Below are 13,937 nucleotides of genomic sequence, written 5' to 3'. Positions count from 1 at the left end.
GCGCCGCGTGGGGAGGGCAGTTGTTAATCCGCATGTCAAGTTATCGGACCAATGATAAATCGCGCTCTCGGGAGACAGCCTTGCAAATGACCCGACAGCCTTTTGCGGGGTTTGCGCGCGGCTGTCGTTCCCACAATTGAGCACACTTTGGTGGAGCTGTCCTCTGATGTGCACAAGGATGGCGTGGGGTGTATCGGGATCATGCCTCCCATGATCCGATACGTTGGTACTGCAAGGCGCGAAGATAGGAGGTGATGCTTTGTTTGTTGGCCTTCCAAGACGTGAATACGAGGCTTCATGTGCAGCGTGGCCGGCGGTGAGTCGGTACGCCTCGTTGGGCATGACCGCAATTAGGCTTTGAGGGCTACAAATGGGGGTGTGACTAGGCGGAGCAATGGAAGCGACTGATAAAACCCCTGTTTTCTAACCTGTATTGCACAAGTGTCAAAAGGGCGATCAATGTTCAATCGATTCTCACTCATTGGAATGCCTAACCAAAATAATAATAATCGCATGCTTCAATTCAAAGCACATGTTCACCGCCTTCTTGTTATTATACTTTCTCGATTTCCACCCCCATATTCATCCCTACATCGCCCCACCACCAGCCTGCACCATAGCCCACCCATTCGCAAAATCTGCATTGTCATGCTGCTTGCCAAACGCTACTTTCCGTACCTGCTCCAAAATCTCCTCGTTTGAGCTCTTCCCTGGCACAAACACAAGTCCTGCATCCGCAGCCGCCTTCTCAGTCCCAATGTAGTTCCCTTGAGCGTCCTTCGCGTAGTGTTTCAAGTAATAATCGCGCGTCATCTTCCTCACAAAAACAGACTGTGTCACTTTGCCAGGTTTGCCCCCAGGTAGGAAAATGTCTCGCTTGCGCTTTTGCTCGGTAGACATGACCATTGGAACACTGATGCTTTCTGCTGGGTCACCGATGCTAAGAGATTGCATGTTCGCTGCGACAGCCTCGTATGCGGGAGGCGGTGCGGATTGCCTATTGCAAATACAATGTTAATCATGTCAATAGATTATATGCAGGTGAGAGTCGTACCCTACGGCCTCGTAAGCTGGCGCATGCTCCTCTTCCTTCTCCGTTGACCGTGAGCCTTGTCCAGTCATGCTCGCTCTATTGGTAGATTCTGGAGTATTCGGGCCGCAACTGTTCCGCTCTTGAACTGGTAAATTCGGCTCTGGGCAACTCCACGCCGAGAGTGTTGGATTCTCAGAACACAAATTCGGGAGATGTCTCGAGTTCTTAAATATATGCTCGCTTGGGATGTTTCGAAGAAGTTCTCGTATGTCCTTGGAGCACAGAGGACAAAGAGGCGGAGCAAAACGCGGCTAAGCCATGCCCGGGAAGGATACAAGATGTCGCATGTGACCCATGATCGGGCGAGAGAAAGCCGCATATCGCAAACCTAGGCTTGAGGATGAAGCAGGCAGAATTTGCTGAAGTGCGTATTGGCAATTAGCTGATCTTAGGCTTTTGCAAGAGAAATCACTGAAACCCAAGCTATGGACCTTCTCTTCATGTTTGAACCCATCTTCTCACTATACTATCCCCCTCAACTCTCTGATCTCCACGCATACTCATTTGACGCAACGTATACATACGCTAATGAGGTGGAAGGTGGCTGCGCCTCAAGGCAATCGTGAGGAATAGGCGAATAAGTCCACCAGTGCCTTAAACTGCAGCGACCATGAGTATCAGCCTCGCAAGGCTGAACGCAACCATGGAATGCCCACGAATACGAACCACATCCACTCGCCGAAGGTTAAGTCCGATAACAAATGAGTCTTTCGGTAATGAAGAAATGTGATTTAGTTCATCAAAGATATAGAGTTCTTATCTTTGAGTTATGACACGATACATCTGTATGTAGAACATAAGTATAACAATCACCGACCAACTCTTGCGACCAGCGAATGACGTGCTTATGTTAAATTGTTTCAAAAGCCAAAGTAGTTACGGTTTGTATAGGACTAGAATAAAGTTTGAGTTTGGATAATCAATGAGCTGGCCCACACAAAAGCTTAGAGTGGGGCGAACTTTCTAGATCACGAGAATAGCTGCCTGCATCTTCTACAATAAATCCACGCCCTCGCAAACCACTCCGCGACAACGAAAAACCTCAAAACCAGCGCCGGAACTGCACCACACACACTCTAGTCACACAGTATTTGAACTTCTGTTAACTGGAATCGACTCTCGAATACCACGTCAAGTCACAAACACACTCCAACCTCGCGATCGTCCCCGCCGAACAACCACCACAGCCATGGGCTCAGTAGTTCTTCCCCACCTGCGCACAGGCTGGCACGTCGATCAAGCCATCCTCTCAGAAGAAGACCGACTCGTCCTCATCCGGTTCGGCCGCGACAGCGACCCCGACTGCATGGCGCAAGACGAAGTGCTCTACAAAATCGCCGACCGCGTCAAGAACTTCTGCGCAATCTACCTCTGCGATCTCGACGAAGTGCCGGATTTCAAAGCCATGTACGAACTGTACGATCCGTGTACGGTCATGTTCTTCTTCAGGAACAAGCACATGATGTGTGATTTTGGGACGGGTAACAATAATAAATTGAATTGGGTGCTAGAGGATAAGGGCGAGATGGTGGATATTGTCGAGACTGTCTATCGGGGCGCGAAGAAGGGACGGGGTCTTGTGGTTAGCCCGAAGGACTACAGCACGCGCTACAGATATTGAGTCGGCTGAGCGATGGCCGACGAGAAACGGCACAACGATACGACAATAGCAGATGTACTGCAACAGCATCGAGCGAGCAGCGGAGTCCTTGAGACAAAAGTACTTCTCAGGCACGGATACCCACGACTAGAGGAAGTCTGTCATGGCAGTTGGCGCATGGCGAAATTGAAGGTATGGCTATACCGCGATGGCGGTTATTCTATGGAAATGCCTGCTTATGAGGTTTCCAGAGGCGTTCGAGGATCTTATAGATTGTGAAGGAGTGGCTTCACGGTTCACGGACAGTTTAAAATGGCACAAAGCCTTTTCTGGTAGTTTGCACTTCATGGCAATATATCATGATTCATATCTCACATGTCCACGCTTTCTTTCTCTCTATCCTGCAGCCTCTCCCTCCCCACCCCTTCTCTTTCCCACAAACAACGCCTTGCCCCCCTCCAAACCACTTCCAATGTCCCTCGTCTCGGGAGCAAGCTCGGAAACACAACCACCACGTCTTCCTCTCCCTCCACCACAATCGCCAGGTAGAACCGGATTTCGAACCCTTTGAATGCCTCATTTATGAAGATATCTTGAATACTTGTGGTAGGAATGAAGCGTGTAGTTGGTCCGAGAAGATATGTAGAGGACGAGGTAGAGGTTTGGATGCCGAGGCCACGTAGGAGGGTCAGAGATTCCTCTACACCGAGGTCAGCAAGAGATGAGAAGGACCGTAGTGATGATTCATTATCATACCGGTGTAGCCTCGACGAAAAACCAGGAACAGTACGACAAACGCGCTGGGAGCTAGGTATCTCCATTGACAGCTATGCGCGAGCGCAAATAGTCGCACTTCTCTATCGGAACCTAAGATCCATAATAAGGGAGCTGTTGGCTGTTCGAGAGTGGTACGCCATTTCGTCCAGAGCGACAGCACTGTAACCAGGCCTAATAGAACTCTGACTAAAACACTGATAATATACCCTAGAATCGCGGGAATCGTTTGGGTGATCGGACGCGTCGAAACTGTGTATTGGATAGTAGAATGGGTGGGCTGTAGTGTATAGAGTGTCTGCGCAGGCGGAGAGGTAAGCCGCTGTAGGAGAGCTAACATTGTCACCGAAGGATCATTGTCAAACTCGAAAGTGTGACGGGAATGCGGGGAGGAAATTGGAGACTAAACATGACGCGCTTCAGCCTTATGGAATGGCCCAAGCTCCTTTAGATTTTAGGCGCAGCTTGACATCACTGAGGTCCCGGCCTGCAACCAACGAACCACTTTTTGACGACTCACTTCAATACCTACGGCGATAGTGTATTTTGAGCAAACATGCCGTCCCCATCACCACCCCGCGCCGAGGAGCGCGTAACGGAAACTGAAACAGAACGAAAGCCACAACCGGATCGCACACGCTCAAGATCCCGCTCCCCCCGCCGCAGTTCACCGCCACGCAAACCCAAGAACTTCTCGGGCCTAAAGTGGAAGAATGACAAGAGGGATGACCGAGACAGGGGCGATAGGCTAAGAGACGATCGAATCCGCGGATACGAGAGGCGAGACCGCGATGACAGGCGGGGCGGTGATCGCTTTGGTGGAAGAGACGACCATAGAGGAGATAGACGGAGGGACGACAGAGATGACAGGAGAAGGGACGACAAGTACCCCGATAGACGTGGCGACGACAGGCGGAGAGACGATCGTCGCGATCGCAAACCTCGCGAGTCTCGCGACTCCAAGGAGAAGAAAGCACCTGCGCCCCCAGCTGCTGTAAGCGGCGAAGCCATGATAATCGTTACTGTCAACGATCGCCTGGGAACGAAGACACAAGTACCGTGTTTGCCGAGCGACCCTGTAAAGATACTGAAGGCCATGGTAGCTGCGAAGTAAGTAAAGAGTGACTTTTAAAGACAGGCGTTTAGCTATGACGCGAGGTGAAGCAAGGCAACTTATACTGACTTTGTTGCAGGATCGGAAGACCAGTGCACGAAATCATGCTCAAACGACAGGGCGAGCGTCCTTTCCACGATCAGCTGACGCTGGCGGATTACTCGATCAGCAACGGGGTGCAGATCGATTTGGAACTGAATACTGGTGACTGAGTAGACTGGAGTTCCTGGAGCGCTGAGATGGAATGGTCGAATTGCCAAACTTGTATGGCAGGACATGGTTCGATTAGGATGGCTCTTACGCAAGTTTGAGGACGGAGCAGGTGTTCATTTCAGGCAGAGGGCAAAGGCAGGCAAGATTGGTGAAGGAAATTATGATACCCCATAGTCAGCGGATATTCCGTGGTAAAATTGAGAAAATTTGGCTTCATTTCCATCGGAGACTTGGTCTACAATGTACTTTGGGGTATCTTGAGCACGGCATATCCGAATCGACCACCATTTACTCATCGGCTTCGTCATCTCTCGTCTGACTCTTATTCGGGTCGACGCCTTTCCTCTTCAAGAACCGTGCGTTGACCACCTCAACGGACTCTTGCCTTTCGCGATTCATAAGTTGAGCATAGTTGCCCTTCGCCCGGCCAATATCGCCGCCGTCGAAATTCCTTGGGCCGCCCTTAGCAATGCCTATGTTCTGCTCACCACCTAGCTCGGCGTCAAGCGTCGAGCGTCCCTGCTCAGCGATCTTATCAAGCAACAACGCAGACAGTGTTTCGTCAATCTTGTTCCGTCGCCAGACTTCCCAGACATCGTCGATGACCCCTCCACGTCCCCACTTGCCCCTCCCTACAGCACTCTCCCCACCCTTCTTCCCTAGGCCTTTACTCTTCGGTTCCACGGCCCCTTCATCGCCAATATATACCCACTCTAGCCGATCCTCATAACCCCGCTCCCTCTCTTCTGAAGACTGCACCTCGCTTTCGTGCGGGAACACGCAGTCCCATAGCACGAGTGGTGCATCGGACGCCATCTCATATTTCGGTCTTTGGGGATTGGATTCAATATCAAGGAGCGCGGGGATGACAGAAGGCGACTCAAGGCCTTGGCCGATCAGGAAGAGGATGGCGACGATGGAGCGAACTTGGTGCCAGAGGAATGCAGAGCCATTGAGGGTGAAGGCGTACATCTTCGGCTCTCCTTGTGACGGGCAAGTAAAGGAGGGCGAACTTAGAGCGGCGTGTGAAATGTAGGAGGGTACAGATAAGTGCGAGACTTCCTCGATGTCTGCATGGAATATGCGGCGGTTAAAGTTGGTTATTTGTTTACTCGCGTCAATTTTGCAAAAGTTGCGGAAGTCATGTAATCCCACTAGCTCTTTGCAGCCCTCTTTCATCGCCTCGATGTCGAGCCAGCCTTCGCGCATAGTATGCTTGCTTTCAGTGTTGGTGTTGTAGAGGCCTGGCGAGCCGGGGACGGGAGCGAAACCGGGGTTTGTAAAGAAATACTTGTAGCGCCGCTCTTTGCAGGAGAAGCGTGCACTAAAGTTTGGTGGTGGGTTCGGACACCAGGCGTAGACGCGAATCTCGGGTGGAAGGACGCGATTCAGGAGTTGGATATAGGGCAGTTCGTCGGTGAGGTCATTGAAAGGTTGTAAAGGGGGTTGTGGCTTGTTGTCCGTTGTGTATAGGGATGATTCATCTTCCTGGTCTATTCCCTCCCTTTCTTCTGCGGATCCAGTAGGCTGCGGTCTTGGGAGAGGTTTGTAACTACGAACACGCACCCCAATAACTTGGCCGAACGCGCTTACCCCCCGATCAGTCCTCCCACACTTCGAGTATTCACAGCCTTCCCAATTGACATCGGCTCCTTCCTTATCCCAGGCTGTAAAGGTTCTTCTGTCTATCCTGTTGTATTCCGTCGTATCCCCCTGAGTCGGTATAGGATTGATCAATCTTGTTTTGACCAGTGCTTTCCATAGCTCTTCTTCGATGGTAGGTAACGGTGTTGAGTTGTTCTTATGGTGCTCGAACCCGTTGTACTTCTGTCCCAGGTATGCGAACTTCAAAGCTATAAGCCGTGTGCTGTACTTTGAGGCATCGAATGCCTTTGGAGGCGCTTTCGGCGGTTTGCGATATGCTAATGACTTGGAACCATTAGTTGGCGAGGGTATTGAAAAGCTGGCAAACGTGGCAGAGGTTGGGTCAGCAACATTGGTGGTGGCCTTCTCATTTCCTCCAATCTGCTGCTCCAACTCTTGTATCCGCGCAATCAACTGTTGCTGTGACCAGGCCTCGTACCCATTCGCCATTGTCTTTCTCCCGTATGTTTGTCGCAATTGCACGCGCCGAGGGACTCTGGAGAGTTTGTGGAAGTTGCGCCGCGTACAGAAGAGTCGGTGTAGTGAGGTTTGAAACTCTGGAAAAACGTGGGGCAGCGGGGTGAATAGCTGTTGCATCTTTGGTGGGATACTTGATGACTGTCATACATTTTCTGCGGCCTGACGTTCAGGGTCCGACGGACGGCTAGCCGCTTGAAGGAAAGTCGATATCTCCACCAGCATCTGATCTTACCAGCATCTTTCCCAATCTCCACAAGTGATTCCCAGGCTTCTGCGCTCATAGTTCATGGACTTCGAGATGTTGAACGGTAGCACGTGTTCCGCAGTCCTTGACCGCTGAGTAATGCCGCTGCTTCGCCCCCTTTTGGCAGGGATGCCGACGCCACAGCCATTCAGCTCCTGCTCTTCGAACCAACTTTCCATCTCTCTCCACATTTGAGTCTCGGGGACGTGCTGATCATGCGTTCAATCTATTGGAGTGACGCAGATATATTCGCTTTTAGTAACTTTTAGTGACTCCAACCATGGATAGATGCGTGCGATAGGCTGTGCGCAAGGTACCTATCTGGGACGATACGAGTGTTCTAGGCACCAGAGGCATACTTGAAGGCAAACAGATCTCGCTACTTGCTCCAATTTTCATACTCTCAATCATTGTGGAAACTTCGGTTCAGTACACCTTTTCACGCTTACACTCTTGCTAGCAGTATCGCCCACTCAGGCGAGAGATTTACTTGCTCTTGTTTCAGTATACGTCTTCTCCTCGTTGTTAACCTTTCGTACATTATGTCTCTCTTCAACTTCAACGCATCAGGCTCTCATCAGCCAGCTTGGCGCGACCATATCTGTGGCCTGTACTACAGTATTCCGTGCCAGGGCTACTTGCAAAAGAGATATCTTCCACAAGTAGAGCTCCAGGCACATGCTACCATCTTAGCAGCGACTTCACGAACGGCTCTCACCCAAACCTTTGTCAACCCCTCGACAGAGAAGGGTATCAAGGAGGTTCGATACACGTTTCCATTGTATGATGGCGTAAGTGTCGTTGGCTTCACATGCCACGTCGGAGATCGCACCATCGTTGGCGAAGTAAAAGAGAAGGAAAAGGCGAAGGCGGTCTTCCGGGAAGCTGTCGCAAGGGGCGAGACAGCAGGTTTGCTTGAACAGTTGCCGGATGCTGCGGATGTCTTCACCACGTCAGTTGGCAATATACCGCCAGGTGCGAGAGTTATCATCAAGATCACATACCTCGGCGAGCTTAAGCACGACATGGAAGTAGATGGTATCCGATTCACAATTCCAAACATTATTTGTCCACGATATGGAGAATACCACGGAAACCTCCAGACCAGTCCAGCTGCGGATGCTGTAGACAGCAGCATTTCGATTACCGTCGACGCAGAGATGGCAGAGGGATCGTTCATCCAAAAGATCCAATCACCAACTCATCCCATCTCGATGACCATGGGCACGACCTCCTTGGCACCGAACGCAGAACCAACGATGCTGAAGGCTTCGGCAACGCTAACACTGGGGACCGCCCAGCTAGACACAGACTTCGTTCTCCAGGTTGTTGCAAAAGACACGGGCGTCCCGAAAGCTGTACTAGAGAACCATCCTACAATTGCCAGACACCGAGCTTTGATGGCGACACTGGTTCCGAAATTTGCCTTGCCTGCGGAGAAGCCAGAAGTTGTCTTCGTTTGTGACCGGAGCGGAAGCATGGCAGGCAGCAGAATGAAGCTCGTCATTCAAGCACTCAAGGTTTTCCTCAAGTCACTTCCTGTTGGGGTCAAGTTCAATGTCTGCTCATTTGGCTCTAGCCACTCTTTCCTTTGGCCAAAGAGTGTTACGTATAGCCAGGAAACACTCGATGCAGCCACCCGGCATGCGGATACGTTCTCTGCCAACTATGGCGGAACCGAGATGTTGTACCCATTAAAAGCGACCATTGACCAGCGGTACAAGGATATGTCACTCGAGGTCGTGATGCTGACTGATGGCGAGATCTGGAATCAACAAGCTCTGTTCACATATCTCAATCAGTCCATCACCGACAGCAAAGCACCCATCCGGATCTTTACTCTTGGCATTGGCAATGGCGTTTCTCACTCGCTGATCGAGGGCGTGGCGAGAGCAGGCAATGGTTTTTCGCAAACTGTTGGTGAGGGCGAGCAGATGGATAGCAAAGTCGTGCGCATGTTGAAGGGAGCATTATCTCCGCACATCAACGACTACACACTCGAAGTGAAGTACTCAAATAGCGCGTCGTCGGACGAAGAGGATGACTTCGAGATTATCGAGCGGGTGACTGACAGTCTGAAAATCAAGCTTGATCTAGGGGAGAAAAAGGTGGAAAATATAACTGTTGGTTACCTACCCAAGGCAACGCGCATCGTCTTTACTAACTACAACCAGAAAAAGCCAATCTCGCTCTTCGACCCATCTGTAGATTTAGACAAGCAAGAGCCGTCAGCATACGACGAAACCGGCGAGGGGCGATATGCGCATCTGCCAGAGATCCCTGCTCCTAGAGTCCTCCAGGCACCACAAAATATCCCCTCACTTTTCGCCTTCAACCGAACAACAGTCTACCTCCTACTCGGTCCCGACGCCCCGAAAGCCACGCCAAAGTCAGTTGTTCTTCGTGGGACCAGCGCCCATGGTCCTCTCGAGCTTGAGATACCAATCCAGATCCTCGATGTACCTGGCGAAACGATCCACCAGCTCGCGGCCAAGAAAGCGATTTCCGAGCTGGAGCAAGGCCGTGGTTGGCTTCCCGAAGCCAAAGATGAGGCTGGAAGTCTGATCAAGACCCAACTAGAAGGCCGCTTTGATGACATGATTGAGCGCGAAGCAGTGCGATTGGGCGTGCAGTTCCAAGTCGGTGGCAAATGGTGTTCCTTCGTCGCCGTGGAGAGCAAAAAGAGGAAGGCAGAAGATGAGAAGAGAATGGAAAAATGGGATTGGCTAGAAGACGAAGCCCCAGAGCCACCCGCGGGCTTTGGGGGTGGAGTCGGCAGTGGTCACCACGGCCACAACATTCAGATTCTACCGCAGTTAGCGCAGCAGCAGCAACTACTACAACAACAACAACAACAACAACAACAGCAGCAAGCATTTAGCAGCAGTCTCTTCGGCTCATATGTGCTCGGAAGCACGAACCAGATCAAACGCCCTGCAGCATTCGCTCAAGCGCAGAGTGTAAATTCCACTCAATCTTCTGGAGGCAAGTATGCTCTCCAAGATTATCAGGCGCAGTGTATGATTCTCCAGCAACAGAACGACAGGCTTTTCATACTGAGGCAAGGAGTTGATAATAATCAACAACTCCCTCAAGCAGCATCTACCACCTCGCCTGGTATGTCGCCTGGTATGTTGTTCGGTTCTGCTCCTCAAGGCACGTCGTCCCACGCTTTCGGCGCCGCAGCGCCAGCTCCAGCTCCTGCCCCAGCTGTGCCTAGCATGCCAGCTGCGAGCGCAGCCTTTGGCATTACAAACGAGGAAGAAGATGAAGACCAAGGTTTCGGCCTCTTCGACTCGGGTACGAACGACGACTCAGTGCTCGAGAACTTCGATTTCGACACCTTCCTTGCGGCGGATGAAGAATTAGGACCTGGTAGGGATTCTCAGCGTGATATTGGCACTGTTCAAGACTTTGGATCTCCATCATTTGCATGCTATTCACCGACTTCTGACACTACATCTACGCCAACTGCGGAGACCAACCCGCCTAGTGGGGCATTTTCTGTTCCATCTGCACCCGCACCTGCACCCAAAACGTTGGAGGAATTGTTGCATTACCTCATCGATCTGCAAACTTTCGAAGGGTCCTGGGAATGGAGTGACACAGTCGTTGCATCGATTCAATCAGCGTCAGTCAACTTGGACAAATCACTCGTTGAACGTAGAATCTCCACTGGAGTCCATCAGAAGCATCTCGCTACCGCCATTGTAGTCGTCATCTTCGAAGTCAAATTGCTAGAGTTCAAGGGGAGTTGGGAGTTAGTCGTCGATAAGGCGAGGGCATGGTTGGAGGCGGAGGTGGGGGATGCGGAGAAGGTTGTCGAGAGTGTCCGTATGGTGGTTTTGTAGGGGTAGGGCTGGATGAAGTCGAGGTGGGTCAGTAGATAGATTGATAAGCGACTCTTCGCATTCAGTATCAAATGGAGTATACTTGAGCTGTTACGTCTTCAACTACTTGACACATAACAACTAGAATTAAGCTGGAGGCCCTTCAGCATGGTATACATTCACAGGCAAAGGGAGCGATAAAATCTCAGTAATCGTGATTATGTTACCGTGATTATGTTACGGAATGGTAAAGAACAGGGGTTGTTACCCAGTCCCGTTCTACTATACAAAGACTGTCGTCGGGGGGTATACAGCTAGCAAGGCGCCGTCGTCAATCGTAAATGCTTGCCAACCGTGAACGCCAAAAAGAAACAAAATTAAACGATCCAGTCTCCTATACAATGCTTTTTGAACCAGAAAATGCAAATCCACCCTACTCGGGGCTAAGGCCCTCCTCATCCGACTCATAGGTGAGGATAGCAGCCGGCCATGGATTAGTAGCTAGCTGCTGCTTCCACTCGTCGGACGCTATGAAAGCGTTGGCAGCGGCTAGGTCTTCATCGTCGATGTCGAGTGGTTCAGCGCCAGGTATGTCGTCGAAGATGGATGCCATAGACGACGTAGACGCCGCTAAGGGGGCAGGTGTGGCCGCTAGAATCGACTCGTTGCCTGCGTCTGAAAAGAGGCTTGGTGAGGGATAGGTGGCCTCTCGGAGACGACTAGGCTTAGCGGGTGTATGCTTCATTAACCTCTGGCGTTGGCGCTCGATCTCATCTACTGGCTGCTGGACCGTAGGGACGGAAGATGTATCGCTTGTGGGTCCTCCTGGCAGCGGAGCGTGCGCGGGGACAGGAGCAGGGGGCGGTGGCTGCGTCCAAAGCGGGGCTGCATCTCCATCGGAAGTCTCGCTGATCATAGTGGAGTCTTCATCGTCGGAATCGTCGGGAACGCTGAAGGAGCCCATGTCCGGATTATGGGTGTGAACAGTTTGTTTAGTCGCCTGTTGTAGAGATTCGCGATCATTGGCCCGTATCTGTGCCGCGGTGTCATGCCCCTGAAGTTCACTGAAGACATTTCCGCCTCGTTGATGAGAGACCGGAGTGTCGAACATGGGAGAGGGGTTGATTGAACGACGGGGGTGGAAGTCTTGAAGAGAGGCAGTCTGCCCATGGCTGTCATGCAGCTTTGGCGATGAATGCGCGCTGTCGCTGGCGGCATACTGCTCGTTGATGGACAGGATGTCATCATCGTCCATAGTGACTTCATGGATGGTCTTGTGTTTCTTAGCCCTGTGCTCTTCTTCCTCCGCCATCATGTCAAGGTAGACAGCCCAGCCTGGAACGACGTCCTCATCATCCAGATCGGCGAGCGGATCACCGAAGCCAGTTTCCCAGGGCTTGGAAGAGGGGAAGTGATTGAGGTCCTTGCAGAGAATGGGTGTCTCAAGGTATTTGCGCTTTTCGCGGAAAGAGCGATGATTCTTGAGCTGCGGGATGACTTCTCTTGCCCACTCTTCTGCTTTAGGCCTGTCCTTGTCTTCGACCCCCCTTAAGAGTGCTCTGAGCACCGGGTTCGTCTTTTTCTTCTTTGTTGGTGTATGGACGCGTTCGCCGACAGGTGTAGGTGGGACCGAAAGTGCTTCGGTGAGTGTATTGGGAGGTGGGAGCGGCTTTGGAGGCGTGACTGAAGGTGCTTGCGGAATTGGAACTGAAAACCCGAGCTTCGACTTGATTGCAGAGAAAGATCTACTGAAGAAGCTGGACGGCGATGCCACGGGTTGTGCCGGTGTAGTAGATTGGTTGGCATGCGTCTTTGAAGCGGACTGCTGCGGTGAAGCCTCCATGGTAACGTCCTTGAAGTGGGTTTCACCATCCCCGTGCATAGACGGCTCCACGTACGTAGATTCTTTCGCCGCGTTCTCAATCTTGTGCAGGAGAGCTATAGCGGATTCACTGCTATTTACAAAGACGGGCTGTGCCGGTGATGCCTCCTCGACGTGCATCAGTTCGTGGTCGAAGTCTGGAGGTTGGTGGTTAGCTGAGACCTGACCGGTCCGGAGCTGAGAGAGTGGAGAGAATTGTGGAGACAGATCCTGTGAGAGGTTTTGAGAGACATTGTATGATCGCGGGGAGGAATACTCCAATCGCGGAGAGAGATGTTGACGAGGAGGTGTAGAGAAATGCTGAGCGGTAGGCTGAGCAAGCAGCTGAGTGCGCAGGACGACATTCTCGTCAACAAGAGAGGCATTGGTCGTCTCAAGCTCAGTAATACGCGCTTCAAGCTGGAAAATCCTGTTGCGCAATACACCATAATCGACTTCAGAAGGACCCTTTGGTGTGCTCTGTAGGGGAGAAGAAAGTTTTGGCTCACTCTGCGAGAAGAAGAGGCCGTGCTCATCGTTATTCTCGTCTTGCGCAGGCTCCGATCGTGCGGGCTCTGGCTCTGGGGTTGCACTGGCGGGCTGCTGGCGGGCGCGCTTGCGCTTCTTGTCCGCCTGGGGTTTCAATTCAGTCTCACCGAGCGCGCGAAGTGGTGAACCAGCTCCGGCTGCTTTGGATGCCCTTGTGGTGCGCTTCGAGAAGGTCGAGGTGGCAGTCGTAGTCGTAGTTGTGGTCTTGGAAGAGGAAGCCGCGCGTGTCGTAGCGGTGACCTTGCGGACGGGCTGCGCCTGCGTATCGGATTCGGACTCGATTTGGGCTGAGGCAGCTTTGCCTCTACGGGCCTTCTTCTTGGGAGGCTCGGGAGGAGGAGAAGCAGCTGTATGCGACCCTCGCTCTAACGCAGGCTGCGCAGGCTCAGCGGAGGCTGCGATGCGACGCGTCGAGCGGCGAGTCGACATTGTCCTGCGTTGAGATGAGCAGCAGCGATGCGCGGCTGGGTGAGTGACTTACAACAAGAGCTATGGCACTTGCCGATTCAAGCAGTAATCTGTTGCGAGATGCGAC

The 13,937-nt window shown here is 51.9% G+C and overlaps 7 protein-coding genes across 7 annotated transcripts; 3 read left to right on the top strand and 4 right to left on the bottom strand.

The window, feature by feature from the left end:
* Positions 1–586: 586 nt before the first annotated feature.
* On the bottom strand, positions 587–1,577 carry K460DRAFT_364874 (uncharacterized protein; the record flags this gene model as incomplete). Its single annotated transcript, XM_040933079.1, has 2 exons — positions 1,055–1,577; positions 587–997 (listed from the first exon to the last, which is right to left on the bottom strand). Exons 1-2 carry the CDS (start codon positions 1,120–1,122, stop codon positions 589–591), a joined length of 477 nt encoding a protein of 158 aa, XP_040791499.1. The 5' UTR covers positions 1,123–1,577.
* Positions 1,578–2,247: 670 nt separating this feature from the next.
* On the top strand, positions 2,248–3,067 carry K460DRAFT_364873 (4A/4B type thioredoxin-like protein). The gene has a single exon (XM_040933078.1). The coding sequence runs from the start codon at positions 2,283–2,285 to the stop codon at positions 2,712–2,714; it is 432 nt and encodes a 143-aa protein (XP_040791498.1). The 5' UTR covers positions 2,248–2,282; the 3' UTR covers positions 2,715–3,067.
* On the bottom strand, positions 3,026–3,848 carry K460DRAFT_330384 (uncharacterized protein). The gene is made up of 2 exons (XM_040930775.1): positions 3,450–3,848; positions 3,026–3,393 (listed from the first exon to the last, which is right to left on the bottom strand). Exons 1-2 carry the CDS (start codon positions 3,805–3,807, stop codon positions 3,065–3,067), a joined length of 687 nt encoding a protein of 228 aa, XP_040791497.1. The 5' UTR covers positions 3,808–3,848; the 3' UTR covers positions 3,026–3,064.
* Positions 3,849–4,476: 628 nt separating this feature from the next.
* Positions 4,477–4,793, top strand: K460DRAFT_278486 (ubiquitin-like protein; the record flags this gene model as incomplete). The annotated part of the gene is made up of 2 exons (XM_040928258.1): positions 4,477–4,577; positions 4,661–4,793. 2 exons carry the CDS (start codon positions 4,477–4,479, stop codon positions 4,791–4,793), a joined length of 234 nt encoding a protein of 77 aa, XP_040791496.1.
* A 289-nt stretch (positions 4,794–5,082) lies between these two features.
* On the bottom strand, positions 5,083–6,888 carry K460DRAFT_279059 (pseudouridine synthase; the record flags this gene model as incomplete). The annotated part of the gene is made up of 1 exon (XM_040928300.1): positions 5,083–6,888. One exon carries the CDS (start codon positions 6,886–6,888, stop codon positions 5,083–5,085), a length of 1,806 nt encoding a protein of 601 aa, XP_040791495.1.
* Positions 6,889–7,295: 407 nt separating this feature from the next.
* K460DRAFT_304553 (VIT-domain-containing protein) lies at positions 7,296–11,175 on the top strand. The gene is made up of 2 exons (XM_040929980.1): positions 7,296–9,285; positions 9,337–11,175. Exons 1-2 carry the CDS (start codon positions 7,705–7,707, stop codon positions 11,011–11,013), a joined length of 3,258 nt encoding a protein of 1,085 aa, XP_040791494.1. The 5' UTR covers positions 7,296–7,704; the 3' UTR covers positions 11,014–11,175.
* Positions 11,176–11,196: 21 nt separating this feature from the next.
* Positions 11,197–13,000, bottom strand: K460DRAFT_364869 (uncharacterized protein). Its single transcript, XM_040933077.1, has one exon. The coding sequence runs from the start codon at positions 12,992–12,994 to the stop codon at positions 11,426–11,428; it is 1,569 nt and encodes a 522-aa protein (XP_040791493.1). The 5' UTR covers positions 12,995–13,000; the 3' UTR covers positions 11,197–11,425.
* Positions 13,001–13,937: the final 937 nt, after the last annotated feature.

The sequence above is a fragment of the Cucurbitaria berberidis genome (assembly GCF_010015615.1).
Source record: "Cucurbitaria berberidis CBS 394.84 unplaced genomic scaffold K460scaffold_2, whole genome shotgun sequence".
In the NCBI taxonomy this organism is placed as follows: domain Eukaryota; kingdom Fungi; phylum Ascomycota; class Dothideomycetes; order Pleosporales; family Cucurbitariaceae; genus Cucurbitaria; species Cucurbitaria berberidis.
The sequence above is the reverse complement of the archived record's forward strand: the minus strand, read 5'-3'. Positions and strand labels throughout refer to the sequence as shown.